At 38.1% G+C, this 23,320-nt stretch overlaps 1 protein-coding gene across 7 annotated transcripts; it reads left to right on the top strand.

Annotated features, from left to right (window-relative positions):
* Window positions 1–209: 209 nt before the first annotated feature.
* On the top strand, window positions 210–23,033 carry sh3bgr (SH3 domain binding glutamate-rich protein). 7 transcript variants are annotated; one of them, XM_055167034.1, is made up of 11 exons: window positions 210–357; window positions 4,156–4,341; window positions 6,046–6,126; window positions 6,858–6,947; window positions 9,220–9,363; window positions 10,093–10,119; window positions 11,001–11,024; window positions 11,355–11,381; window positions 14,234–14,254; window positions 17,027–17,088; window positions 22,443–23,033. In XM_055167034.1, the coding sequence occupies exons 1-10, from the start codon at window positions 313–315 to the stop codon at window positions 17,042–17,044; spliced, it is 663 nt and encodes a 220-aa protein (XP_055023009.1). In that variant the 5' UTR covers window positions 210–312; the 3' UTR covers window positions 17,045–17,088; window positions 22,443–23,033. The 7 variants fall into 7 exon arrangements, with proteins under 7 accessions (XP_055023009.1, XP_055023008.1, XP_055023013.1 ...); XM_055167033.1 differs by having other exon boundaries at window positions 9,220–9,378; XM_055167038.1 differs by lacking the exon at window positions 6,858–6,947 and having other exon boundaries at window positions 9,220–9,378.
* The last annotated feature ends 287 nt before the right edge of the window (window positions 23,034–23,320 follow it).

The raw sequence follows: 23,320 nt of genomic DNA, 5'->3' as shown, positions 1-23,320 counted from the left end.
TCTGATCAGCGCTCTTTCTACCCATATATGAACTGGGCCAGGCCTGGAGCCTCCTGTCGCCTGTGTCCTGGGCCGACAGACAGCTGAAGGTGCCAATCCGTGCGCCCGCTACAGAGCCACCAGGGGCCAACCAACCAACCGTGTCCTGATTGGTCTGCGGGGACAAAAATAGACCAAGGCCCTGCGTTTGTGTGTGCGTGCGCGCGTTCACTGGGCTATCTCAGCTCTGGTTGTGCTCTAATAATAGTCGAGGCCGCCTGCTCCTTTAAGATACCACTTGTTGCCCACAGTCTCCGAAATAATCGCAACAAAATGGTTATCAAGGTATTTCTCGCCACTTCATCGGGATCCACTGCGGTAAGCGTGCGTAATTGTGTTTCAGATTGGCCTTAAAGTAGCTTTGAAAGTTCGACTTGACGCGTCATGGTATAAAAGATCTGATCAACTTTGGAAAACACTGGAATGATATTTGATGCTCGTTTGTTGTTGAGTAGAAATCGTTGAGTCATTGTCCAAGTTGAGTTTCTAAAAGTTGTATTACCCTTGTAGAACTTTTGAAATGGGGCTCCAAAACTTTTAGCCTATAGACTACACACCCCATATGTGACGCCTCGAAGGTTCTCAGGGCTGTTACTAATCGTTTTCTTATTTCTCAAAAAACAAAAGCATACCGTGTTGGATATTCAAGGTGTGTTGGTGTCATCTTCCGCTCTTACAGCCAGCAAAAGCGTGTTATTTTGTTGAGAGATGTCATGGTTCTCTCTGGGTCACAGCCAGAGGGAGTCCTTTCATTAGTTAAGTGAATTAGGCGCAGTCCTCTCTCCTGACTGAGCTAATGTGGCTGCCAATTATAGACAGCAGGCCCTGCACAGTCCAACCTTTGCAAGATTTTATAGCCTGTTTGAATAGTTTAAGGTGATGGGTTGTACAGGAAATAGTTGTGGATCAAATCTGTATTCAGGTCTTTTACTGTTCAACTTTTGTGGCAAGACAAGAAAGTCCGGCTTTTTGTCTTTGTAAAGTAGCTTATTAAAGGGACTGTATAACTCAAAACTGACTATTGTGAACTTTAAGCCATGTTATAATGCTGTTAACTCATCAAAAACATACCTAGAGCAGTGTTTGTTATTAGTATGTCTACATTTCCAAAGCTCAAAATGCTCTGTTTCACCTTGCAATGTCATGAGGAGGAAATTTTCAAGTTAACAGCTTCTTTTTACCTTATGTTCAATAGAGACTGGTATTTACACGGCTGAAATTATTGAAATTAACCTAGTGAAAGTGTATGGAGTTCAAAAACACAAGACATCAAAAGGTGGAGCAGAGTGTTATCTGTTTGAGAGAAGAACTCAGCCTAAATATGCAGGGTGTGTGTGTTAAGCATGTGTGAATTAAACAAAGCACAACTCCAAGTATGTTTTTGATGAGGGGTCAACATTATAACAGATCAGAAAATAGTGTAATTGTAATATAGACCCTTTAAAAAGTGTGTAGCCTTGACTGATGACTGTTTGTCAGGACAAATGCAAGACAATATTAAGATAGACCTGCCTATGAATGTGTGGCATTGATGGTAGTGGATTGGAAGCTACACGACATATCAGGCTACATCAGTGAAAAGTTCAGACACATGACTCAATTAGTCAGACACCACTTGTACACACACAAACACACCTCTTTAAATGTCCTTTATAGGCAAAATTGTGAGCTTTAAACTATGTTAGAATGTTGCTACCTCATCAAAAACATCCCCAGAGTTGTGTTTTGTTTCTTTTGCACATGTTTGAGTAATCCTGGTTTATTAGTCTGTCTGCATCCAAAGCTCAAAATGCTCCCTTCCACCTTGTGATGTCATGAAGTGGTAGTTTTGCCAAATTCACAGCAACCTTTTAACTTTAATTCGGTGGAGGTTGGCAATTCCAGGTCTAAAATAATCCAAATTATTCTGGTGAAGGTGTATGGAGTTTAAGAACACAGTGGAGCACTTTCTGTATTGCCATGTGACTTCACAAGTAGGGGTGTGCAAAAATATTGAAATATTAATATATCGTATCATTTAATGTGATGATACGGTATGAGTATCATGGGCTGCTGTATCGATATATCACCAAGAGTATTTTTGGTATATTTTACTGAATTATTTTGTTACAGTGCTACAGATTTGTTGCTTGTTTAGTGGAAGAAAACTCATTTATGCGACACATTTGACATATTCACTGTTTTGATGATTAAAATGGGCGTGTTTCATATTAACTTTGCCCAAGAAGTGATTTAACGAAGACTTTTAGTATCACAGCCATGATTTTGCCATTATTTCCATAGTCGTAGTTTCCATAGCCATAGTCGATTTGAAATATATTGTATTGAATTATAAGCTCATTGTATCGAGATATGCATCATATCGGCAACTTCTTAATGATACCCAGTTCTATTCACATGGTGGGGTAGAGTGTTTTCAGATTTTGAGAGAAGAACTATGCATGATTTGTGTGTTAAACATGTGCAAATAAAACAAAACACAACTCCAGGTTTGTTTGTGATGAGGAAACAACATTATAACATGGATCAGACAACAGTGTAATGTAGTTCCTCTAATATAAACACACCTATACATCAGTGACTTGTACAGTCCCTGAAAAAAGTCATGTTGCTTATCCATTTTGTAGAAACAAAAGCTTATAACCTGACTTTAAATTAATCAGTTGGTTTTAGAAATGTCTCATATGAAAGCTAAAACCCTCCCAAATTATGTGCAATATACTAAAATAAATTTTCTTGAACACAGAAAGGTCAGATTTTGGCAAGACAAAAGTCTTGTCACCTTGTCATATGATGCACCCAATCCTAGATTACAGCCTCATCTGTGATCAGTTACTGATCAATCAATTAGTGGGTGTGTATAAAAAGAACCCCAGCACACCAGACCTTCACATCAACTGCAACTTGACCTCTGACAACATGCCTAAGATCCACCCTGAGACCAAAGCGTTAATTATCAAGAGGCTGAAGACCAGATCCACTGCTGAGGTGGCTGACACCTTCAATGTGTCTCAGTGTCAAGTACAAAGAATAAGAAAAAGATCTGAAATGACTGGAGATGTTTTTGACAAGCCCAGGTCCGGCAGACCCCGCAAGACAACTGCTCGGGAGGACCGTTTGTTGATTCGAAAATCCAAGGCCAGCCCCTTTTCCACTGCAGCAGACTCCACCAGGCCTGGTCACCTCAAGTCCCTGTGTCAACCAGAACAGTTTGTAGAATTCTGTCTCGAAATGGCCTCCATGGTCGAATCAGTGCACAGAAACCAGCACTAAACAAAAGGCAATTAAAAAACTGTGTGGCATTTGCCAAGGCCCACAGCCTGCTAAAAGGATGGACACTGGAAAAGTGGCAGAAGGTGGATTTCTCAGATGAATCCTCGGTTGAATTACATCACAGCCGCCGCAAATATTGCAGGAGACCTACTGGAACCCACACGGATCCAAGATTCACCCAGAAAACAGTTAAGTTTGGTGGCGGGAAAAATCATGGTCTGTATGGTGCTCCATCGCATACTTCTATCTCTACATCAAAGTTTCTCAAGGCGAAGAAGATCAAGGTGCTCCAGGACTGGCCAGCTCAGTCACCAGACATGAACATCATTGAGCATGTCTGGGGTAGAATGAAAGAGGAAGCATGGAAGGCAAAACCAAAGAATCTTGATGAACTCTGGGAGGCATGTAAGACTGCTTTCTGATGACTTCATCAACAAATTGTATGAATCATTGTCGAACCGCATGGATGTAGTCCTTGAAGCTCATGGAAGTCATACAAGATATTAAATATGGATCGCACAGCACCACTACTTTATTCACTGACGTTATGCAACATATTTTTGTATTTGAAGTAAATTATTTGTTCAATTTTCTGTAGGCGACAAAACTTTTGTCTTGCCAAAATCTGACCTTTCTGTGTTCATTAAATGATCAGTCTTTCTTCAGTGAAGCACATTTATTTTAGTATATTGAGCATAATTTGGGAGGGTTTTAGCTTTCATATGAGACATTTCTAAAACCAATCGATTAATTTAAAGTCAGGTTATAAGCTTTTGTTTCTACAAAATGGATAAGCGACAAGACTTTTGTCAGGGACTGTATAGACGAGTTTTGACATTGCAGATCAAGAAGAAGCAGCAGGATGTGGTGGGCTTCTTGGAGGCTCTTCACGTGGACTACACTCCTCTGGACATCGCCTGTAATGAGCAGAATCGCATGTGGATGAGGCAGAACGTCCCCGAGGAGAAGAAACCCACCAACGGCATCCCTCTTCCCCCTCAGATCTTCAACGATGACAGCTACTGTGGAGTGAGTGTGGACAATGCAAGCACACACATACTGTAGATGACAACACCATAACAAAATCTGTGTTAGTAGTTTCTACTTCTATTGGTGGTTTTCATTAAGTGTGCTTATGTCAAACTGTCAAGATGGGGAAAAGTGCCAGTTTTTCTTATTGATTACACTGTATTTTGCCATGATATACTGGAAAGGCAAATTCTCAAATATAAAACCTGATCATTTCTATTACTGATCAGACCCAAGACTATGCTATATTACAACAAGAATCTGCAGTTGAACAATAAAATTTTAGCAGCTTTTGTCTGTATTAAATGATGCTGGCCCATAGATTGTAGTGATGTGGTTTGTCTAACAAGGGAGGGTGTGGGCTAAGGAGATCAACACCCAACAATGTGTCAAGAAATATTAGGCAGCTTCTTTTCCTGAGGCAAAATGGGCCAAAAAGTGATTTAACTGAAAACTACTCAACTCAACTCAAAATTGTAAAAAGGCTTTCAGAGGGATGCAGTACAGAAAATTGTAAAGATAACAGTGTCGCAAGAAACGTGTGGGAATTAAAGACGAAAATGAATTGCAAGAGATTTGAGAAGAATCAAACATGAAGCTACCTGGAACCCATTATCCTCCAGACCTGCAACCTACCTGGAGTGCCCAGAAGGTGTTCACTGCTCAGAGACATGGCCAAGGTGAGGAAGGCTAAAACCTGACCATCACTGAACAAAAAAACAGTATGGACTGATGAGATGAGAGTGACTCTTGGCTGACCAGATGGATGGACCCGTGGCTGGATCAGTAATGGGCACAGAGCTCCACTTCGACTCAGACACCACCAAGGTGGAGGTGGGGTACTGGTATGGGCTGGTGTTATTAAAGGATAGCTTGTTAGACCTTTTCGGGTTGAAGATGAACTCAAAATGAACTCCAAAACCTACTGCCAGTTTTTAGAAGACACTTTCTTCAAACAGTTGCACAGGAAAAAGTCTGCTTCTTTCAAGAGAACAATGATTTTTATGCAGGACAATGCTCACATGCTCAAAGTACTCCAGAGCATTACAGATGAAAAAATAATGACATGGCCCCTTTCTTACCTGAACTAAACCCTACTGAGAACTTGTGGGCCCTTCTTAAATGTGAAATTTACGGTGAAGGAAAACAGTACATGTCTCTGAACAGTGTCTTTGAGGCTGTGGTTGCTGCTGCGCAAAAAATTGATCGTTAACAGATGAAGAAGCTGACAGACTCCATGAAGGGAAGGCTTAGGGCCATTATTGAGAAGAAGGGTGGCTATATTGGTCACAGATTTTTTTTTTTAAATGTCAGAAATGTTTATTTGTAAATTTTGAGGTGTTGACTATTCTGACAGATGAAAATAAACAAGTGCATAATAATTCCTCATATTAATAGTTGCCCAATAATTGTGCACACATAGATTTTCTCCTAAGAAAGCCAAAAATTCACTTTTACTTTCTTAAATATTCAGGTTTGAGGTTTATTAACATTTTGGATTGACCAAGAGCACTTGCCTAATATTTATGCTCACAGTACTTTACTACTTTTACTTTGTTACATTCCACCACTGATATGAGTCGATGTAGTATTTATCATGACAGGCCTATGCACACATCTGTTATCTTTAGTTTATGACTTTATTGTTTATTTGCTGAGTAATATTTCCCATTATTACAACTATTACCTTCATTTCCTGGGCAGGATTATGAGACGTTCTTCGATGCCAAAGAGGACAACACAGTGTATGCTTTCCTGGGTCTCGCACCTCCTCCCGGATCAAAGGTAAAACACATTTTCCTGATTGAGAACAGCTGGATCTGTGTTTTACAGTGAAAGTGAGTACGAAACGTCATTCAGGGGTGGATGAAATACTCTATTTTGTTACTTAAGTAAAAGTATAGATACTGGAGCAAATAAATACTCAAGTAAAAATAAATGTGTGACATGAAAAAATCTACTTACGGTAATAAAAATGATTAGTACCTATTTTGAAATGTACTAAAAGAGTAAAAAGTGAAAGTATTTTGCTCATATTTTGAGATCTTATAAGGCTTCAAATGTAGTGATTTTGATAAATGTTTTTTACAGGATTTTGAAAAAACAGAAAAAATTGAATTGATTTGAATTGACAGTTTTTTTTTTCCAGTTGTTTTTATTTGTATATTTGTATATATTGTTTGGTGTTAAAAATAAACCCTCAACCTTTTCAGCAGGTCTCATCATCATCATAAAAATACTTTTCAGCCCTGTTCAAAAATGCAGTATGTTAGAAAGTACTGATGCCTTCTCTAAATTTAGTAAAATAAAAGTAAAATGTATCCACTTTAAAATGTACTTAAGTAAAGCACAGATATCTTTTTTTTTTTTTTTTTATTAATTACAGTCCTTTATTACTTTTACTTTGTTACGTTCCACCATTGACATCACTGGCAAATTTCTCAGACTGATGGTGTGTCAGTCCAACAGCTTTTACTAGTAATGGACTTAATTCTGACCCAGTTTTCTTGGCACAGGAAGCAGAGCAAGAGAAGAAGGCTCTCATAGTGGAGAATGGGACTCATGCAGATGACAGTAAAACAGACGGAGCTCCAGATGATTCACTAGTAACGCTTTTCTTACTTTATTATTTCTCTTGCAGTTCATTTCCCGTCCTTCTCCACCTAACAGTTTTTCCTCATCTTCGTTTCATGTTTTTGCATGTCACCACAGCATTAATAGATACCTTTTTGTGTAATCCTGTGTTAAATTAATCACTTTAATGATAGATACAGACATGCACATCCAGTAAAAGTTGTTACTGCGTGCTTGGTCCAAAGGCAAAAATTGTGCAAAAGAAGATCACTGCAGTTCTTTAAAGCTCCTAATTTTTTATTTTAATGACACCAAAATGTGACGTTTCAGATCAAGCCCTTTTTCAGACATGACATGTGAAGATGGGCTTGAGCGAGAGAACTGCAGTGTGGATCTCTTTCTTCTTTTGCAAAATTAATCCTAAAAACCAGTGTAGCTCCAAAACGAGAGATGGACAGATAATGATTGGCTGATATAGCAGGCCCGTATTTGCTTTTTTTGCGTAAATTTCCAGTACAAGCCAGTATTTGTTTTGGCCGACCATCTGCCAAAAGAATCCACACAAAGCTGTATTTGAACACTTAAGTGCAAAGAGATAATTGCACAGAACATGACTACACAGCTCTCTTAAAGGTTTGTGGTTAAAAAAAAAAAGGACTTTGGAGAATCCATCAGATGCTTTTCAACATGGAGATGTTATTGCTTCATCTGGAATGTTTGACTGTATGGTATTAAACCTTTCTATCTTCATGGAAACCAAACCAGACCAAACTGCAGGCCAGATCTGTAGAGAGGCCACTTCACTCAAAGTCAGGAAGCCTGTTTTTTCTAGGTATTTTTGAGCTGTAAAACCACCTATAATTGAATAAATGTAAGGTAGAGTTGTTTAATGTCATACTGTGGAACATTCCAGGCAAAGCAATGACAGATCCATAGAAACAAGCAGGTGACGGTCCCCCAACTAAAAAAGATACATGCACCTGTAACCCAAATATTTGTGATGCCGACTGTCACAAATATACGACAAATTAAGTTCAAGATATAAATCGAGATAGCAGCAGCATTACCCCAATGCAGGTTAGTGCATATGCAGAACCTTCCCAGGAACCTTTGGCAAGCATTTGTTTATAGTTGTTGCAAATTTGCAACATACCCCAATTTCTTTATTAAATTATTTTTTTTGTTATAGTTAAATTAATAATACCAATTTCATTTACCATCTACTTAAAAACTCACACAAAACATTTTTATATGCATCTATATAAATACAGGCATTAAGGGGTTACATTTAAATGACATTTTGGGGAAAATGATCTAAATCAGCCCTAAATATCGACAGAGCTTATCGGTCATCGGTTGCTTTGGATTCTAAATAATCAGTATCACCATCAGCCATGAAAAAAAGAATATCAGTCGATCTCTAGTCACTGCATCCCATCACTGTTATAGCAGTAGGAATTCATTTCTAAAAGGTACTATAGATCAGTGTTTTCCAAACTTTTTTTTCTGGGGACACATATTTTAAAAGTCACAAACCTTCGCGACCCAAGTCAATAGACATTATTCATAAATCACAAAATAAAGGTGGATTTGACCATTATTGAACATTAATAAGGATATTTTATTGTTGAATGATCATGTCTTTCTGAACAATTAGTATTACTCAAGTTTTAAACAATGAAAAACAGTCATTGAACCAGCAATAAAAGGATCCATAAGTCGCCTGTTTGGATATGAAATGTAGCCCATTTCTTTTTCTTCTCAACATTCAATTGAACTAGCAATACTGGAACAAAATAGTCAACAAAATAATTACAAAAAGATTAGAAATTATACAAAACGTCTTAACATTTCAGCATGTGTCAGAACTGTATGTTACAGACCTGCGTGCAGATCGTAACAAGGCAATCCAAAAAAAAAAACTCTTATGACCCACCCTTTCGGAAACAAAGTAGTAGATTATTGACCAGACTATTACACAGTGTTATCAAAGCAACATTCTTTGGTCATAACTTTTCACCCAAAACACATTTATTATACTGTTCCATAACCATGTATAAAAAGTTACATAGTGTTGTTTTAAATTTGGATTGCTGTGTGATACATACAGTTTTATGGTCATTGTTCCTTCAAAATATGAACTTGTCTAAAACCATTCATTGTTTTTTCTACCACCCTCTGTCAAGTAACTAAACTAAAATTTCCCTCCCATCTTTGTCATGCAGTTTTGGAGACTCATAATATTGGCATTGATGTTTATAATTGTGTTTTGCTTACAACTTATTTTCTCCAAATGACAATAAGGAGGTGCCAGTGGAGGAACGCAATGGAAAAGCCCACGGAGAGGAGGAGCAGGCAGAGGATGGAGAGGCTGGGGAGGAGGAGGAGGAGGAGGGGGAGAAGGAAGCAGAAGGAGATGAAGAAGAGGAATCAGAAGAACAGACAGAGGTCACAGAGGACACAGTAATGCCGCCCATCTCCATCCATCTTTCCTTCTCCTTCCGTCAAGTCTGAATGCGTTTGAATGTATCCCACGTCTCTAAAGCAGTCGTTTCTTTTCCCTGTCTAATTCTTCCACAACATTCCCAGTTTTCCTCCTTTTCTAGATTCATTTGCAACATTCCTCTTGTCCTGAGTCTCCTCTAGTTCTCCCTGGATATACTAACTGTCATGCTCCCGTGTGTTTTCCTTATCAAATTTGGTGTTAATTTTCATTAACATGTTTATATTGTGTTTCTTCCTGAATGATTGTGTTTTCAAATTCCACTGCATCACCTACATCTTCCACTCATTCCTTTTTGTTTATATGAACATGCCTCTCCTGCTTTATCTGAATCTCTAAATCTCTAAAGTGTGCACTTATTTCTTTTTCATTTTCACAAAGCACCAGATATAATCGACAACAGTGTCTCTGCATTATGCTTGTGTCGCATTCTGTATGTATTTGATTGTGAAATGTATTTCCCCTTGTCTTTTTCTCAAACATAAGAGACATCTTCACCGTTTACTAACATAAGCAACATTCCTGTGATTTCCATCTCTTCCCCTGACCCATATACTCTATACACTATACATATTAACTGTTCTGCTCTGAAGGATCCCTTACATGCTCCATTTTTATGTGTGACATGTTTTCTCCCTGTGCAGTTAGTGACACTTTCTTGTTCTTTCTTTCAGCAAGCCGCAGCAGAGGAGGAGGGTCAGGTGAGCATCCACATGTATATACAATGATAAATGAATGACTGACATCTATATGACCACAACGTGGCACCTTTTTCACTTTAGATTAGATTAGTTTGAACAATGCAGAGAAAACATTGCATTCATTATATTTTATTGTCTCTTTTAACAGGAAGTAGAGGTAAGACCGTTTACCCCAGCACATGCCCTGCACAAAACTGTTCCTCTGTGTGTTCACCCTATACAGTTTAATATTTCCATTTCTCTTATCAAAATATTCAGAGAGCATGTAAAATTAGTGCAGTGGTTCTAAATAGGCAGGTTTTAGATCAAAGATGTCGGTCATGGGGAATATGCATGAAATGCATGAGTATTTTACATAACAACCTTGTTAAAGTGATCATGTAAAAAGTGGGGCATGGTCAGAGCGGTTAGGAACCACTGCTTTAGTGAATGCTGTTTCTTTCTTTCTTTAGAGTCAGTTTATCACGCTAACAGTTTTTAGTTACTGTGGTTGAAGTTGAACGTGATGCATCCTCCTCATGATTTCTCTCACCCACATTTCTCTCTGTAGATGCCCCATGGGATTTTGAAACTCTTATTACCACCTGTAGTTTGCACTGTTTAACTGTAGGTGGCCCTCTAACATGTGTGTGCCTCTTTCTTCACAAAGCAGCCCTTGTGATGGGAATGCATAGCACAGTATGTACCAAGTCACACCACAGCCGTTTACTGATGAATGATAACAGCAGTCTCTCAAACCCACTATAGTGCACAGATTAACAGCTGTTTGAGTGTCACATAATCCCATTCACATATCTGACTCTTCTCATGGCTCCTCCTGCACTTATATTGCACTCTGTGTGAGTTTGGCCTTTTTTCCATCTCTTGATTTGCTCCCACAGGAGGAAGAGGAGTTGCATTCAGAGGTAACCGCGTGGCGGAAGTCCCCTATAGTCTCCAGACCTATGGGTTTGCTGGTGCAGTCCTCACTTTGGGCTGATCTCTCTTTTCTTTCTCTTATTCTCTGTACTCCAGTCCACACCTTTCACATCATCACATTGTCACTCGTTCTCCCTCTATCTCCCTCTTCTTCCCTCCTTGCTAACAACCTCTCATTTGTTCCCAGTTCTGTCGCTGCCTCCTGACCTCCTCCACTATACTTTCTGTAACAACTCACCACAGTGTGTAGTGCATGCCTTTTCCTGCCCGTTGTGCATCCTCACAGCTGGCTGACCTGCTCTCTGTCTGCCCCCCAGGAGGAAGAAGAGCTGCTGGAGCTTGAGGTAGATTGTCCTGACCCAGTATTTTGAGCATTCTATATCTTTCATTCTTTTACAGATTGCATTGGGTTAGATAAACTGTAACTCTGCACCTGACAGCGACACCACACACATTTCTGATAGTACTTTATGTAGAAGTACAGGCTGGTTGAGTAAGTACTGTAGATGTCTTAGAGTCCTGCCATGGCACAGAGTTGTTTTAGACCGGATCACATGTATGTACTTGTAAGACTGCATGAGGGTTTGCTCAAAGTATGTGTGCTCATTATTTACATCTGACCTTTAGTGTCAACAGTGGAATTTATCTATGAAGCCGTAAAGTGCATTTCAGAACACGCTACAGACCGCAAAATTATGATAAGATTATGTGTACTTTTACTTTACTCTCTATTTAAGTAAGGCATATTAACAGTCTCTTTGATTTTCCACAAACATAAAATGACAGTAATAGTAGCTAGTTTTAATAGATATAAAATAATAAGATATTTAAAAAAATGACAAATATAAAATGGCTACAACTTAAATGTCAAACCGGAGCTATTCGCAGTGGTAAAAACAGCCTGCATAGTCTCATGATATTTGCAGTACCGAACCAGGACTGAACTAGGACTAAACCAGGTCTAAAACAGGACTAAAACAGGATTAAAACAGGTCTAAACCAGGACTAAACCAGAACTAAATCAGGACTGAGGGTCAGGACGGGCCCAGAGTTGCCTGGTTTAGACCTGGTTTAGACCTGGTTCAGTCCTGGTTTAATCCTAGTTTAGGCCTGGTTTAGTCCTGGTTTAGTCCTGATGTAGACCTGGTGCAGTCCTGGTGTATTCCTGGTTTAGACCTAGTTTAGACCTGGTTTAGACCTGGTTTAGAATGGTGCAGTCCTGGTGTAGTCCTGGTTTAGACCTGGTTTAGACCAGGTTTAGACCTTGCTTAGTCCTGGTTTAGTCCTCCTGGTTCTGTCACGACTCACGTACCGCCACTTCAAAAATCCCCACTACCCCACTGTCCACAAGGGAAATTATCTGGACACAGTATCTCACATATCACAATTTATTATAATAACAAAGAGCAAAAATATTAATGGTAATCAAAAATTCCACATAAGTAGTAAAAATAATAAGAGACTGGGATCATAATTATAATTATATAAATGCATATGTACAAGTGCAAATAAAATATAGAAATATAGTAATACAACCATAATTGGGCTATATACAAGAGGTGGGAGTAGGGTTATTGTACCGTTGTATAGAGTATGGTATGGCTGTAGTTCTGTATATTCTCACTGTTTGAGAGACGTCGGAGCCTATTCAGCATGTAGAGCTCTACAGCCTAAAAGGTAGAGGTTTTTAGATCACTGGCATCCCTGATTGCAGTTACATCTGATCAGATGTTTGATGACTTTTCACACAATGTTCACAGTTGATATTTTTATTTTCCTTTCCTATCAAATCCTAAAAAAGCTGTCGATATATAATGCGCCTACCTTAATTTGACAATCACTATCGAAGTATACATATATATAACTTTGTGGTTTATAGAGTTTGAGAAATATTGGTTTGAATGAAAATGCAATTTAATTTAGTTGATTGAGAGCTCCATTAGCAGCTTAATAATCAGTCACTCTTTTACTTGTATAGTTATTGGTTACCACAAAGCTGATAAGTCCGTATCGAGCTTAAAGGTTCATTGTGTAACTTTTCTGGTGGAGGGTCCTTCAGCTGCTTTTTATCCTTTGTCTGAAATGTTTTAAACCTTTCTATCTTCATGGAGACCAATCCAGATACAGTTACAGGTCAGATCTGTGGAAAAGGAACCCCGCTCACAGTCAGAATGTCTGTTTTTCTAGGTATTTTCAAGCTGTAAAACCACCTATAATTGTGTAAATGCAAGGTAGAAATGTTTAATGTCATACTGTGGAACATTCCAGACAGAGCAATGACATATATAGAAGCAAGCAGGAGATGGACCCTCCACCAAAAAGTTACATAGTCCACCTTTTAAAGTGGAACTGAACACCAAACCCACTCTTTTCACTAGTAAACTGTACAAATTGTGTTTTAATAGCATTGTGTACTGTTCATAGTCTTTTTTTTTTTTTAGAAATTACAGTGCAAACCAGGTACATTTGCAGCTTTCTGGTCAAAAACACCTAAATCTAAGTTTGTGCTGCTTTCAGTGACCGCTGCGATTTCCAGTAGTTGGTGACATCGCAAAACGCTGTCCTGATTACATCCAGATGTTTCTAATTGCAAAAACCTGGCTATAGGAGCAGGGTTTAAAGTGTGGATACCTATTAGTCCAATTACAGTGTTCCTTATACCTCTAGACTCCGCCCCTCTTTCCCCCCCTCAGTCTTTTCTTTAGTCCTGCAAGGCCTCGTCTCATTTCTCTTACCTCGATTCCTTCTCCTTGATTCCTATCTTCAATCCTCCATGTTTCAGCTGTCAATCACGGAAAGAAGGAGTAAACCTGAGGGAGGCTTCAGGAGGCGAAATCAGGCAAAATAATGAGACTTTATTGGTTTCAGTGAGGAGTTTAGAGCCTCTCTCCTCGGTTGTCTTCTCTGTGGGTGGGACTTCCTCACCCATTTCCTGCAGAATCGAAGAGAAGGAAGTGAGGAAATAGAAATGAGATGCAGCCCAGGTACTGCCCAGTTTAGCAGCCGTATTTGAAATGCGTTTTGCTGTTTAGTCCCGCTTCAATATGGTGGACAACATATGTAAATATATGTTATAAGACATTTTCTGAACATGAAAACACTGTGTGAAAAGTAAATGTATTGAAACATTCCAAATGCCTGCTTTGCTTTGCCTTTTGCCTTGAGGTCCATCTGTGTGTGTCCATTTCTTTTACAGGAAGACGACCAAGGCAGCCAGGTACTTTTTTCATCTCTCCTCATTCTCTCCTTTCTCTGTCTTTGCATGTTCTGTTCATTCTTTTCCACATAGACACTCGGCCCAGTACACAGCATGAAACTAGTAACCATTTTTCTTATACATCAGCTCAATTCACCGTGGTCACTGTTCCAGACACAAGCCTTCCTGTAAACCTGTATAGATTTTGTCTTTACCCGATTATTTATTTTCTATAGGACGAAGAAGAGGCAGAAGGACAAGAGGTGGGATGGGTGAATTTGTTGAGCATGGTTTGAAGTCAAACCCTTGAAATCCCTGTTTGGACATTGGTCGCATGGAGATTTTAAATTCATGTGTGTTACCCCTAAACATGTGGGTCCCATTGGTTTTTGTTTTTCCTTGATGCAGCTATTGAAGTCTGAGCATCTTGTAAAACGTTCTGGAGATTTTATTTGGTGTATTTGCTGTTAAGAGCATTTATCTATTGCAAGTTCGTGTCCGATATTATGGCCATGTGGGTCTTGCATTTGAATTGTATATTTCTTCTTGTAGTATCAGTGTTATAGCCACAGTGAAGTCTGTCTTGCTTGAGCTGTTAGTCGACCATGAGTTGTGTGCATATTGGGCATGGGACGATGCTGAAATTTGGTGTCACGATTATCATGGCCAAAAAAACTGCGATTTACGATTATATCACTATTAAAATTAAGCTGACAGTTAAAAAATGTTACGGCTTTGAATAATTAGAATTTTAATATTATGAATGGGTTTCATATTGAAACAACTATTCTACTTTGCTGTCAGTCAAAGCAGCAATGATCTAGAACAGACATGTCAAACTCAGGGCCGGGGGACAAATTTGGCTTGCAATTTTATATCAAATATGTGTTAGAGCTGGCCCGCCGGCTACAGATAGTCTATAAAGACATTATTTATTTACAATTTTGTTATTATTTTATATTATGCTTGTTCTGGATTCAATGTTTAAGCAAAACTATTATTAAACATTTATTTTAATAAGAAAAGGTTTAACATTACATATCACGAAAGAAGAGAAAACATGCAGATGTTGTTGAAATTTTTCAGTTAATACTTAGCTTGGCCCATGACTTAGTCCCGGTTTTTGATTTTGGCCCTCTATGAATTTGAGTTTGACACCCCTGATCTAGAAGAAAACGTCATGGATTCTGTTGATAAAATGGCTATTATTTGTGTTGGCGATTATCAAAATTATACAAAATGTCCCTTTTTATCATGATAAATGATATTATTGTTTATCGTCCCATCCCTACTGTGCACATTAGCATAAATGGGACTTGTTTTGACTTTGAATGTTGAGATGCAGTGACCTGAGAGACAGGGCAGGAATGTAAAAGAAACACAAGACCACATAATGTGCACATAGCGAGACTATTACATTTCAGGGTGAGAGACGGTGAACATTTTAAGGATGTGTTTGTTTATTTTCTATTTTGAAAATGCCTAATGCCCCTCAATTAAACATTAAATACATAGATTTATGTGAGAAAATGGCATTTTAAGAGCATTTTTAAACTCACAAAGATAAAAAGTCACAGATCTTCCCCATTTAAATGAAGGAGTGCCAGACTAAAGTATTATATTTTTTATAAAAACGTAAATATGAATGAATATATTGATTTTACATTGATAAATTACTTTTATTTCTCCTGTAATATTGAATATTTGAATTATTAATATATACAGAAGTCAGTTCAGTCACCTGTAAAAAGCATTTTGCATTTTTCAGGTGTCAGTTTTTGACAGCTTGACAGTTTGTTTTAGTTTTTTTAACCTACAAAACATATAATTTACAATACAAAAACAGTTCTCTACAAGATAAGTTTGCAGTGATCAAATATCTTATCACCTTAAATCAGGGGTCACTAACCTGCATCTCTCCACCCCTTCCCAAAAAGAAAAGTTCACCAAAGGATATAGGAATCCTGAATATGCCACTGAATAATTCAATTGTGATTCATCATATGCCTTTTATTGTGATAAAAGTATGACTTGGATTTCTATCTTTGCATATTGATACACAGATTGTTTTTGAAAAGGGATAGCTCTCTGCCTTTTGTTGTTGCAAACGCTCACCCCTGGGGAAAAACTTGAAGACCCCTGCCTTAAATCAGTGTATTTGTACAGCTTGTATTTTAGATGAACTCGAGATAGCTTGAGTTAGTAAACACTTAACGTCATCCTAGGACACGTCTGAGTGGATATTTGGGGCCGCCGCTGATCTCTGACCCACCACCAGCTGCTCCTCCTTCACCTCCATTTTTAACTGTCCTCACAAATTCTTCTCACCTCCCTGCCACGTCGCCTTCACTCCAGATCATTATCAGAGGCATCAGCTGTGAATGAAGCCCCTTTAAAACGCATCTTTCCTCCATTTTTCTTCCCCATTTTTGTGTTTAAGAGGGATGTAACAATAACTGAAATATTGTGAAATCGTACTTAAACAATATTGGTTGTCATAATGTATCGAATTACAAGTCTTTTTCGCTTAAATTCATTTTTATGGTGCTGCTAAAAAACAGAGAACTGCATAGACCATGACCCTTTGCTCTGTTTCAGTACAATCTACATGCTGAAATAATTGTTCTTAAGCACTTTTCAATCTTAATTATTTGGATTATGGTGAGAAAAAAGTAGCATATTCACAGTTTTCGAGACTATCAAGAGATTTGGATATCGTTACATCCCTAGTGTTTATTGATTACAGTAAAAAATAATTTGTGAGAAGTCTGAATTTGTTGTGTTGTTTTGCAGGAGGAAGCGGCTGAGTAGTTGTGACCAGGAGGTGAATGGGATTTAGACTGACTACTGCCCAGGTAAAAAGAGCAGAAATGTAAAACTAGAAAACAACAATACATAAATGAAATGAGTCTATGTGCCTATTTTACCTGCTACAGCTGAACGATTTTGGTGAAAAAATAGAAATGGAAAAAGTATAACATTTGCATTTTGTGATTTAGGTTTTAAAATTTGAATTTGAAAAATGAATATAATGACAAAAAATAAGAGCAAATCAATCATATAAAATCTGATACATAAACATGATAAGAAAAAAGAAGGAAAGACATAAGAATTACACATGAAAAGTACGTTTATGAACATGTGGTAGAACTATGAAGTTAGTGAAGTATAAGTTTATTTGTAGTAATTATGTGCACTTGGTCACCTTAAGAAAAGTTGGGTTTGAAAGTCAAATTAAATTTGCTAAAAAGTCTCAGCCATTGCAAAGTACGTTTTACTTTTCAGTCCAGTTAAAAAATGTAGTGGAGTAGAAAGTACACATTCTCAAATGTAGTAAAAGTAAAAAGTATTCACTGTAAAATATACTTAAGTAAAGTACAGATACCTCAGATTTGTACTTAGGTTATCAAATAGATAAATTCACAAATGTTGAATCTGATCATTTCTATTAGTAAGTAGACCCTAGTATTCTATATATAACAAGCTACACACAAACTATAAAACAACACAAATCTGAATTTTAACAATATTAATTTTATCTGCCCCGATCTGTATTAAATATTTTGACCTATAGAAGCTGTGATGTCATCTTAAACCCAATAGTATTCTTGTTATTCTTGGAGTCTGACATCTTACATTTAATTGGTGTTTTTGCAGTTTTTCTTTATGTATATGTTTTACTTTATATATGTTTGGAGAGATGTTATTCCATATAGCCTGTGCAATCACAGAGGAAGTTAGGAAACAAGAACAAGAGACATTTGTTTACTATAAGTACAGAAGTGGGCCTACAGAGATACAGGCAGCCACAGGTAATCAACACAGTATTTATAATGTAGCACAGTTACATTAATCCATTAGTTATTATAATTAAGTTAATTGTCAATAGTGTTCTTGCCCATAGACTGTATTTTAGTTAGTAGTATATTAGGTTATCATATTTTATTAGCATTATTGTATTTATTATTATTAAGATATTATGAAAATGAACATATTTATTGAAATAGCTTTTATTTGTTTTAGGGCTGATAATCACTTTTCATATTGCAGACGATGACATATTTACTATAATTAAGTGAATCTTTATCATTGATCATGTTTTTGCCAATAGACTGTATTTTAATGGTATTAAAACAAAACATATTCTATTATATGAGGTTATATTTTATTTTTATTTTTGTTATTATTATTATTATTATTATTAAGATATTGGTTTGAAATAGTTTTTATTTGTTTTAGGGCTGTGAATCACTTTTCACATTGCAGAAGCTGAGATTTTTTTGCATTTAGTTGTAATACTCTGATCGTCCACTGGATGGCAGTGTAGTGTAAAGCAGCAGGGACATTCATAACAGCGTTCGCTCTTCTGTATGTTTAAATATAACACAAATCATTTATGTGAGCAGATTAATTAAAATGATAAGGGTGCATTGAGGTTAGAGCTTTTGTGTGGCGCTTTGACCCTTCTTTTCCATCACACATGCTTCTATTATCACAACATACAATTATTGTCTTTATGGGCTTTATCTGTAAATGGAAAACAGCACAGAGCCTGGTCTTATTACACTGCATGTAGGATGTATCAATCAGCTTCACCTTGCATATCCTTGTTTACTGTATCTTTGCATTCTGAAGCAGTGAGCACAGTAATACCTTTGTTATTATTAGTTACAAAACAATTACTTTTTTTTTTTTTTTTTGGATTATTGTCAGCCTTGAAAAAAGTAGGGAGATGTTGTCGTGTACAACCCAGGGATCTTTCTCCAATGCTATGTACTGCCATTTGCTATACTGAAATACTGTATCCTGATTCATTAGCCAGTTTCACTTCGAGGAAACCGTCTGACCTCGCAGCATTAGGATTCATTCGCTCGACAGTAGGCGGGCACTTTTTTATTTAACCAATCACTGTTATTTGGTTGTGACGTATGTAATGTGATGATCATGAGGCTAACTGGTATATTAAGCTTTTCCCAAATTTAGTAGGAAGAAGGGCAATAACGTCTTTCCCCTTGATAAAATTCACCAAACATTCTCTTTCTTCCGACTTTAAATCCTCGATCTCAGGAATCGTTGCCAACACAGAATGTATGGCTCTTCACTGATTGGCCGGTGCCCGGACTCGCACCTCCAGGGTTATTGCAAACCGTAGTGTATTCTGATTCCTGACCTGGTCGCTGGAGAGAAAGGAAATTGAGCGGAGGCACTAGGTTGCGTCAGCCTGGCTAGAAATACAGGCCCGTTGACAGAAATTTGGGGACCCGCGGCAAGAAGCCAAACATGGACCCTCCTCTCATATACATTTATAGGAAGATGGTTAGATTCTAGGCCTGAAACCCTGGGGCCCGGCACAACAGACCCTTTTGGTCCCCCAACCCCCTTTTTCCCATCCACTGAAATATAGAACACATAGGTACATCCATACGTTTGTCCTGGTTAGAATCTATAGTGTGGTGGTCCTGATGTAGATTTAGTTTGGTCCTGTTCTTGTTTCTATGGATATGTCATTGTCTTCCCTGGAATGTTCCACAGTATGACAGCTCTACCATACATTTATGCAATTGCAGATGGTTTTAAAGCCCAAATATCCAGAGAAAACAAGTATTCTGACTGTGAGTGGGGTCGCCTCTCTACAGATCTGACCTGTAACCTGTCTGGTTTGATTTCCATGAAGATAGAAAGGTTTAATATCCAGACAACACAATAAGATTTGCATGGACAAAAGATTCTGATGGACACAGTATACCTTAAAATAAAGTACAGATACCTAAAATTTCTACTTAAGTACAGTACTTTACTACTTGTACTTCACTACCTTCCACCACTGATTACTCGTACATCAGTGACATAACCACAACAGATGCATGTACTTTTTTTTTGCTCCTTAGAGGCAAGTGATGTCAATACTAATAAAGCTAATCTGAATCTTTAGCTTTAGCCTTGTTTCTGATCTCAGTGGGCCCGGCCAGCCCCCCCTGAGCTTCTGTCAGTCTGTGTTATGAGAAGCTGCTAAGTGATCCTCACATGTGCCTCGGAGATGGGGGCGATTTGGGCTGCACGGGCAAAGCAGAGGTGCTGGTGGGGCTGCTTCTGCCACTAGACTCACTTTAGGGAGATATTGCTTTAATCTGTGTTAGACTGTGGACATGTGTGACCTAGTTTTGTCTGTTGCTTATGTGAATGACGTAAATGGAAATATACAAATCATATACTCATACATACAAGACAATTCTTAAAGGTCCTATATTACGCAAAATTGACTCTTTTGAGCTTTAAGCCATGTTAAAATGTTGTTACCTCATCAAAACAGACCTGGAGTTGTGTTTTGTTTCAGTCACACATGTTTGAGTAATATTTTATTATTAATCTGTCTTTTCCAAAGATCAAAATGCTCTGTTCCACCTTGTAATGTCTTTTGTTCAGTGGAGATCGGCAATTCCAGGGCTGAAACTGTCCAAAATATTGTAGTGAAGGTGTGTGGAGTTTAAAAACACAGTGGAGCACTTTCTGTATTCTCACATGACAAGGTGGAACAGTGTTTTCTGCTTGAGAGAAGAACACGACCTAAATATGCAGGGTTTGTGTGTTAAAGAAAAGAAACAAAACACAACTCCAGGTCTGTTATTGATGTGGAAACAACATTAGAGCATAGATGTGTAATATGGGCGCTTTAAGATTTACAAAAGGTGAGACAGTATGCGTGCATGGTGGTTTAGTAGTTACTTTGTTTACCTCACTGCCTCTGTTTAGACGTGCCGCTTTTCCAAGACTTTTTAGTATCGCTATTCCGACATATCATCCGTCATACATGGTGTTCTCTGCAGATCTCCTACATGACGAAATGAATGAAGCACAAAGGACCCATGCAGTCTCTGTTTTAGATTACATATTTTCCCGACGGCTGGCCTATGCTCTTTTTTTAAAATGCATGACTGTTTCCCACGGTGATCAGTTAGAACTACGTTGCTGAAGTATTCTCTGATCCAAGTTCTTTGCACCAGCTCAAGTATCTTATGATATGTGAGCGCGCAAAGTATAATAGGCTATCATATTAATATTATTCAAGCTGGAAAAGCGGAATGTTTGAAAAATAGTTAAGTGCCGCTACTCTAACAAGGAAAAAAAAAACGTTTAAGGCTACGTTTATATGATGATGGTCTGAACAGAAGACGCAAAAGTGGCATCGCATCTTCACTTTTTATTACATGTTTAGACGAGCATTTTTTGGAGGAAATCTGTGTGTATACGGTGACGCAAAAGTGTGTGGAATTTGATTGAGTATGTATGCCAGCCGGCTAGGTGGTGATGTATGTGACATAAATGCATTTTTTGATTGAAATCTTATACTTTTACTTGTTTCTATTGTATTCATTTTATTATATTTATTTATTTTAGGCATATTTTTTGATGATTTCCAGTGTTTCCTCTATAGGAGCCCTCTGCATCAGGAGTGGAGGTCGACTGTGGCTGTCGGGGTCTGTCCCGTGGGCTGCTGGTGGAGAGTTGGTGCTTGGGCTTCATCTCTCCCCTGGGCCCTGTGGTGGTTCCTGATGGCGGTGGACATCTCTGCTCCTGATGTAGACGACTCCTCTGATGGTGCTTTCTCAACTGGTTTGCCTGTATTCAGCCTCACGTTTTACTATGTCCGGTTTTATGTATTTTAGCATGTTAATGTGTGTGTGTGAGTGTGTGTGTGCTTGTTTGTGCATGTGTGTGTCTGGTTGTTTGGTTGTGTGGGGTCAGGCAGGTGTGGGGGTTGGGTAAGTGGGTGGGTGGATGGAAATGTGGGATTGTTTTTAATCACTGTAAAGCACTTTGTATTACATTTTGATTGTCTGATACTCAACGTGAGCAGACCTGGCCAGAGTTTTGCGTCTTGGGCAGTGTAGACGGTGGAGCATATTCAACTTTTCCACTCTTCTTTCAGATTTTTGCATCACTGTCTAAACGAAAGGCACTTCCGATAAAATATAATGTCATTTTTACCCGCAACCGTTCTCGTTTAAACAGGCCTTAAGTAGTGGGACGCTTGAAAAATAATGTTTTTGCTGCTACTCCGACAATTAGATGTAAATGTCTAAATAGCTGCATGTCGGAATAGCAGCACGTAACCATCTGGAAAAATGAAAGAGAGACAAATAGCAGTTATAGTTATAGCAGCTCAACTTTATTTACTTTATTTACAACTTTTCTGTGTTTCCATTTTCAGCCCGATGGATCTGACCACACCCACCGACCCCACCCACCCACCTAACCCCGCCCCTTCCTGTTTGCTGGACCCCACTGGATGCAGCCGATCAAGAGATGTGTGAATTCATTGTCCATTTGTGCCGCGTTCTACTGCTTTGTTGACTTAATTTTTATATTTTCTGTGAACATGCTGTAATATGCAGAGACTGGTGACGTTGTCATTTAGTATTTTTTAATGTGCATTATTTTTCAAAACACTGCCACATCTTTTAACACATTATCTGATTTACATGGCAACCCTGAGCTACGGTAAATGTCTGAAGTGGTCATCTCGTCTCCTGCTAAATTAAACTAGGCTCCACATAACACAAGTTCTATTGTGTAAAAATGCCTTTCTAAACTAGACCGTACTGACAAAAACACTTAAATCAACTCTTCTCTCTCTTCTCTTTTATTTTGATGTTTACTTTAAATTGTGTAACATTATAGTAGAAGTACACCACTTGAAATATGCTGCCAATAGTACTAGAAATGAATGCACTTTGTACATTGAGAAACATGACTACTAATTCGATGCTATCATTGAAATAAAGTAGACTGGTAACAAGAATGGTGAGTTATCTGTGATTTTTCCCACATTTTTTCATTTATTGATCCGAAATTAAACTGAAAAGCAATAACATAACTAAGAGTACTCTTTAGACCAATGTTTCCTAACTTTTTTTTCTGGGGACCCCTATTTTAAAAGTCACAAACCTTCGTGACCCAAGTCAATAGACATTATTCATAAATCACAAAATAAAGGTGGACTTGACCATTAGTGAGTGATTGTGTCTCTCTGAACAATTAGTATTACTCAAGTTTTAAACAATGAAAAACAGGAATTGAACCAGCAAG

This window comes from Boleophthalmus pectinirostris, unplaced genomic scaffold (genome assembly GCF_026225935.1).
Source record: "Boleophthalmus pectinirostris isolate CB_2022bp ecotype Guang Dong unplaced genomic scaffold, ASM2622593v1 HiC_scaffold_9, whole genome shotgun sequence".
Classification (NCBI taxonomy): Eukaryota; Metazoa; Chordata; class Actinopteri; order Gobiiformes; family Gobiidae; genus Boleophthalmus; species Boleophthalmus pectinirostris.
Note: the sequence above shows the minus strand (reverse complement) of the source record. Positions and strands in the feature narration are given on the sequence as shown.